General features: G+C 41.7%; 1 protein-coding gene across 1 annotated transcript; it reads right to left on the bottom strand.

Annotated features, from left to right (window-relative positions):
• On the bottom strand, window positions 1-3,309 carry LOC117533803 (proto-oncogene c-Fos-like). The gene is made up of 4 exons (XM_034197753.1): window positions 3,054-3,309; window positions 2,293-2,511; window positions 1,606-1,713; window positions 1-1,444 (listed from the first exon to the last, which is right to left on the bottom strand). Exons 1-4 carry the CDS (start codon window positions 3,180-3,182, stop codon window positions 740-742), a joined length of 1,161 nt encoding a protein of 386 aa, XP_034053644.1. The 5' UTR covers window positions 3,183-3,309; the 3' UTR covers window positions 1-739.
• Window positions 3,310-6,941: the final 3,632 nt, after the last annotated feature.

The following is a 6,941-nucleotide window of genomic DNA, read 5'->3' as shown; positions in this document are numbered from 1 at the left end:
CTTTGAACGTTTAATCATAGACCATGCATTATCATCAGATTATGAGACAAGTTGATCACAATTTTAGACATTTTAAAGACAAGAAACCCTTTAAATGCTCTGGAAAAACACTTTAAACATCTACAATTGAATGACTGCTACCTTAAACTGCATGAATGATAACAAAAGCAGGATATTGGTCTTGGTATATTTTAATTCCAGCGTTATACAATTTTTGCATCTGATCATATTTGATAAGTAAAAAAATAAACTATGTCATAAAATACATCTCGATAAAATACATGAAGTGATCTTTTTTTAATGGAAAAACTTGAAAGGAAATATCATGTTAGGGGACACCTTACAGCTAGATGTGACACCTTCACACTACACATTAGTAAGCCTGCTATTTCACTTGTTACAACACAACTTTTTCAACAGCATTACACATACATTAGTCTATTAAACATGATCTAACTCCACATCACATTTAGAAACACAAGATACCACCTCTTCTTGGATTACAGATGACTTGTATTTGCATGCATTTTTGTCGCCAGCGCAAAGTCTCACTACAGAGAATTGCACCAGCAGTATGGAGGAAGTCAACCCTGTTACAGTCACATTAAACATGTCATGTACACAACCTCTGATGTTCAGTTTTACACAACATCAAAACTCACATATACCAAACATTGTTTTTCGAGGGAGATATCATAGCTTGCTGGCTGGTTAGAACTTTGCATAATTAGTTTTGCATTCACAAGGCCAGAAGTGTCGGAGAGTTAAGACTATCTTTCATCGACTCAGACGCACTGCCTTTGAGGCTCTCGAAGCCCTCTGCGAAGGAATCAATCTCAGAGTAATTAAACGAGAACACTGAGCGGTAATTGCTACAAGTGGGACTGGAAGACATGACTGGAGAGCTCAAAGTTTCAAGGTCATTGGCCACAGACTTGTACAGCGTTTCCCAGTCTGAGAGGCCGAAGGGCCCGCTCAGGTCAATGTCAGGGACGGATGCAGCCATCTCTATAGTCTCTGCCATCTCCAGACTGGGCACCAAGTCATCCAAGTCATCTCCTCTTAAATCCTCCAGATCCTCCTCCTCTGCACTCGAACACAGCAGGATGTTGGAGTTCCCCAAAATGGCTGCAGCAGGGATGCAAGGGACACTGTCCATGTCTTGGCCAATAGATGCTTCTTCTACGGCTGCAGTGCTCTCTGGGCTTTTTTCATCCTCTAAGATGGACAGGAGCTGTGGGGAAGCCGGAGGATCCTGCAGCATTGTGTCAACATCATCTTCATTATCTTTCTCCTCATCATCTTCATCGTCATTTTCATTTGCAGGGAGCTTGCAGGATGGTTGGTGGGAGATCAAGACTTGCTCCAGTCTCCCCTTCTCCTTCATCAGCTCTGCTATCTCCGTCTGGAGGGCAGACTTCTCGTCTTCGAGATTGTCCGTTTCCTGAGGTGAGGAGCAACAAATCAGAAGAATTAGTTGTCATGGCTTCTGCCTTTGGTTGCTCTGCTTTCATCCCTGCCTAATGACTACTGACATGCAGTGCTGTATGTCCTCAGCTTGTGTGCAGATGTGCTCTATATGATGGCATAAAACAGCATACTTACAGCTTGCAGAGTGTCTATCAGCTCCCTCCGTCTGTTACGACACTTTGCTGCAGCAATTTTGTTCCTCTCCCTCCTGATCCTCCTCCTTTCCTCCTCCTCTTTGGACGCCTGAAATCAATGAGAAATAGCCTATTAATCGACATCCTGCTGCTGAGGTTTGCCATATCAGCAGTTGGCTCTCCAGCACCATTTCACTTGCCAAAAAGACGAAGAAAAAAGATGTTCGCTGCAGTGTATGCTGGGAATACTGATCTGCTCGGTGCAGACGCTGCTCCAGTACAGGCGTTAAAATGCTGCACCACTGGCACGGTCGAACACGTGAACGCGCAGTTTTATGCAATTTCCCATCCCATTCATAAACAGCGCTGTGTGCTCGTTACTCCAAAAGTGATCACTCGCTGCACCAATTAGACTTTATCCAATCACCTCATGTGCTATTCCCGCAGTAATGCATTTGCACTCTCACATACGTTTTAACAGTGAAACAAATTAAAACATGTTTTTCCTATTTTACGTTATTTAAAAAATATCGCGATATACATGTTTCATATTAAATTCTGTCAGGGGAGAGGAGGGATATGACACGGATTATTTTACTGACTGTTTGGTTGATTTATTGGCTAACCTGTAACCTGTAATCTCTGAAACTCACATTTCAGTAGCCCCTCCCCCTGCTTTCTTGCATACCTTGTCTTTCAGCCCTTTCCTGTTGGAGAGCTTTGTCTTTTTTGCACCTGCCGGGGAAGACGACTTGGACGAGCCGTGAGTTTTGGTCTTTTCTCGGCCGGCCACCGATGGGGAGACAGATGTGATGACTGTCGGCTGCACCATCCACATGAGACCCGGCGAGGTTGAGATTGCAGTCACAGTCGGAACAAAGGAGTCTGCTCCGCTAGTCTCCGTATCCTGGAAAAACCCACATCAGAAAGGCATATGCATGCAGTCAAACACTAATTTAGCTTATCTGATGAGTGAGGAACCACGCTCGTGGCTGACCTTTAGATGTGTCTAAATGGTACATCAATCATTTGGCAAAGAGATGCCAAAACATAAAATCAATCTATCTATCAAAATCAGATGCATGACTTGTCGTCACGTCCTAATCACTCGCTTTCTTCATCACCATCATCACTCAAATGAAAGGTCACGAACAAAACGTGTCTTTTCAAAGTAAACATATTACAAACAATTCCCTTCAAATAAGAATACACATTCGTGTGGTGTCTTTGCAGATATCCTATAGGCCTATAGAGAATATAGATTGACATGTCTACAGAATCGTTTTCAGCACGGGACAGAAAAAGGCTGTGAAATGTTCTTGAATATGTGTGAACATCCTGTACCTTAACGACTTTTGCAACCTAAATTAGCCGTATCCCTATGCATGAATGATCCTGCAAGATGAGTGAGGATACAAACAATGTGAATGATCAGATCCGCGTCTATACCTTTGCGCTGTCCACTGATGATGAAAGCGAGTCAGGAGGATGCTGGCTGCACCCAGGGGTGTCCCCGCCAGGCGATGCTGTGCTACAGCTGGACGATGAGTCGAACTCAGTGTTGGAGTCTGGATGCATGTTCTCGTCTAATAATCACTGCATACAAAGATAGATTAGTCTATCTGATCTAAGTAGAAAACAGTCGTCTTAAGCCCTAACTCCCATTTGCCACGTTCATAAATGGTGTGCAGATAGTGGAGAGGCCCTGCCTTTTATAGTGAGCTGGAATTTTATGAATGAAATCTGTGGTGAGACCGAACCATCGCACAGAGAGAGAGGTAGGAGAATATGAAAAAAAGTGAGCAGATGTTTTTACAATTGAACAATTAAATCCGTGGAATGTCTGAACAACAAGCAGCCCTTTTATTTTTACTTATTTTATTAAATCGTGTATCAAAAAATATCGAGCCTATATTTAGTGACACCCCCGCCTGCATGAGGTGCCTATCGCCATGAATGAACTAGGCCTACGTCATTTTATGTATGCAGCATCTGCATCATATACATTATGTTCCCATACGTCCACATACACCGTATAATAATCCGATGATGTATGGAAATAACTGTTCTTGCAGGATAAGGGATTGCAATAAAACACAGTTTAAAATATTTGCCTTTATGAGATAAGAACACTTGATACAAAATACAGTGCATTATCAAAGGTGTCCTAACACATTATTTGGAACAATATTACAAAACCCAGCATGATTACATTAACACACACATCTTTCAGCACACCAGCTCATTATTTATGAACTGCTAAATGAAGTGGATCCATATATCACACTGCCTGTTTTTTTCTCCACCTGTCTCTGCATATGAATAGAGCTCCAGCAACAGAATTGTCGCTTTAGTGAAGCAGCCAATCGCCGATTGGACCGACCGAGCCATATATGGTGTTTCCGGTATGCAAGGGGCGCGCTGTGGCGCACGGAGAACGCGCAGACGGACGTGTGGCTGTGTGTGGCCCACTCACTCACACTCACAAAGAAAGTGAAACAGCGCTAAAAGTCTTGTCATGCATTGTACCTGATACAAGCGTCATTGTGCTACATTTAGGACATGGAGGCGAGGGAAGCCCACTGCACTTGACCCACCGGTTTAATATCAAAAATAAATATAGCACACTGCATATTTACGCAGTATATATATATATATGTAGCCTAATGCATTTATAAATACACACCATTAGGTTGTTATTGCAGAGAATGACAACAATATTAAACCTCTGTTTTTGTAAATAACTAATTGAGTGGTGGCTGATTTCCTCGCAATGTGCACTGTTTCTTTTCCTAATGCAATTTATCGAAACCAATTGTGTAAGCCGTATTCCCGCACATAACAACAGGGATTGTATAGTATGCTATATTTAGATTTCACATGACCTCACAGATCCTCTGAAAGGGATAGTTGGTGAATAGAGGGGGCCTCTCAAAGTTCAGAGACGGGCTGCGCTCCCGGCTGCTTCCCGGCAGTCACAGCCCCCTTTGGGTTCGTTTACCGGCACATCATTAGGTGGTCGGTTTGAGCCCATTCATTCGCCGGCGGCTGAAGACTGGAAAGGGTTCAAAGGTCGGACATGCACGCCAGACACCTCTCGCAGCTCAAAGTCTTGTTTTCATCATTGCAACTTGAGCGTGAATGCGTGAGGGTATTTATAGACTCCGTGACATCAGCGTTCAAAGGTCATGTAAATTAGGCAAATAGATCATTAACTGTGCTACTGGATGATGCCTTTGCTGCCATGTGAGGGAATTTGTCCTCAAATGAAAAGGCACGGGGTATAGCCTAATAATAAATAAAAATACAGTTGGAAAATGTATTGGAGTAACTGAACTGAAGTTAGATGCTGCGTATCACAGTGCACCGAGATTTTTGACAAATTGTAAAGCACTTACGCATCACTACTGTATACCAAGGCGGTTTTGCCATCACTTACTGTACGGAGGCTCAGTCACTGGTACTTTTTCATTTACAAAGCCATGTTGGATAAACTACCATCTTATCTGCTCCCTGATCTCTCGGTGAATTGAAAGTACTTATTGCCTGAGATCGCATGCTGTGGTTTTATTAAATGTGCCAATTGACTGTCTTAGGGAAGAAAGCTTTTAGATGTGCAGCTCCACTAACATGGAACAGTGTGCAAAAAGAATGGAAAATTACCAAGCTAGTACCACTACATGTTTTTAAAGCTCGGTTGGATGCTACAAAATCAGATGCTGTACCTGTACATGTGTAGATATGTAAATTGTAATCCCTGTACATTTTGCTGTATGATGTCCTTTTATTGTTCTGTTGTTTATGTTTGTATGTCTTCTTGTGGAACCTACTGCTGCAGGTCTCCCTTGAAAAAGAGATCATTGATCTCAATGGGATTTTACCTGGATAAATAAAGGTTTTGAATTTGAATTTTGAATTTGAACTCTTTCCCCAATCTTTTTTAATAGCCTACAACTTCATCCATTATTTCCAGATGTGCTTCTGCAATCTTATTCTTTTAATTTGAACACGTTTGGGGATTATTTGTAGCTATAGGCTATATGATAACCAATCTTTTATTTCTAAAGGCAATAGATTTCTGAATAACTTAAACATTGTTCTTAAGGTAACACAAAGTCTAGGTCAGCATTGCTAATTGGAAGCTGCTGCTCTTGCCAACCAGTAAAACAAACTACTCCAGCAGTCCTGGAGGTAAACGGGTTGGTCGGAGTCCTCTGTCATTCCGCCGCTGTCTGTCTGAGAGCCTCAACAGTGACAGAGCTCTCACTCTGACGCTGATCTCAGACACCAGGAGCGCTACTACGTGTGTTATGAGACACTGCTTAATAGACGGTTTCTGTTTTACTCTGTTGAGTGAGCCGTCATGACAACACAAACGATCGTTGTTGCTATGCAAAATTAGCACGTCACTGACGCGAATGGGTGGAGCGTTGCTAAGACAACCAGGAATGTTCAACATAACATGAGCGCGGGAAACAAAACTGCTTTAGCCTACATTGATGCACTTTGACTTTGACACAATTAAACCAAAACACATTATCAACACTTTGTACCTTTTATTATGTTAACACTAATTCAAACTTTCTCTTACAACTCAGCCAGCCTATACTGAGGGACATAGTAAGTCTCTTTTATTTATAATGCATCTTTCACTGACACAAAGTGCTTCACATTCAATACCATTAAATGCAATGAATCAAACAAAGATACAACCCCAATAGGACAAATAAGAATACAAAGAAAGAGGAAAAAATAATGCAAATGTTGTGTATATATTAATATTGTGGCCAGAGCTTATGTCTGCTCATTCTTTACTTTCTATAAATGCTTAGTCAACAGTATATTAACTGCAGAATATTGCTCACTAAGAAAACTGAACTCAATGCCCTACCTATTTATTAAGAGCTACAGGAAAATCAGTTGTCATGAGTAATTAAGTTAAACACTTAATTTGAAGAGCAATAAAGTCAAAATGTGGGCTCCATGCCTATAGCGGCATTTAGTGATTCATGTAGGCATAGCTCATTATGTAAATCATGAGGATTCCCTTCACCACATGTTGTAGGGAAGACCTTTATGATCACGCCTGCACGAAATCGTTGAGAAAGGTAAACTGCTGTTGTGGAAAAGTACACACACCAAACCAGTTATCAGCTTGCTCTGCTGCCAAACACACCCTTGAGAGGATTGCACGCACAATGTACAAGCGGGCAGAGCACACGCAATCACCTCTGCTCTGACATGTTCGTATGATGTTCCTGCCATTTCGTTTAGATAGCATAGTTGTTTTGAATTTGATTCAAATTACGCATTTGCCTTCAAATAAACACATTTACT

This window comes from Gymnodraco acuticeps, unplaced genomic scaffold, assembly GCF_902827175.1.
Source record: "Gymnodraco acuticeps unplaced genomic scaffold, fGymAcu1.1, whole genome shotgun sequence".
NCBI lineage: Eukaryota > Metazoa > Chordata > Actinopteri > Perciformes > Bathydraconidae > Gymnodraco > Gymnodraco acuticeps.
The sequence above is the reverse complement of the archived record's forward strand: the minus strand, read 5'-3'. Positions and strand labels throughout refer to the sequence as shown.

What these genes read in the sequence shown, in the direction of transcription:
- LOC117533803 (XM_034197753.1), bottom strand. Translation starts at nt 3,182, where the DNA reads ATGCATCCAGACTCCAACACTGAGTTCGACTCATCGTCCAGCTGTAGC. An exon ending in CATCAGTGGACAGCGCAAAG is followed by an intron (nt 2,512 to 3,053) that starts GTATAGACGCGG and finishes GGGTTTTTCCAG; the next exon opens with GATACGGAGACTAGCGGAGC. An exon ending in GGAAAGGGCTGAAAGACAAG is followed by an intron (nt 1,714 to 2,292) that starts GTATGCAAGAAA and finishes CATTGATTTCAG; the next exon opens with GCGTCCAAAGAGGAGGAGGA.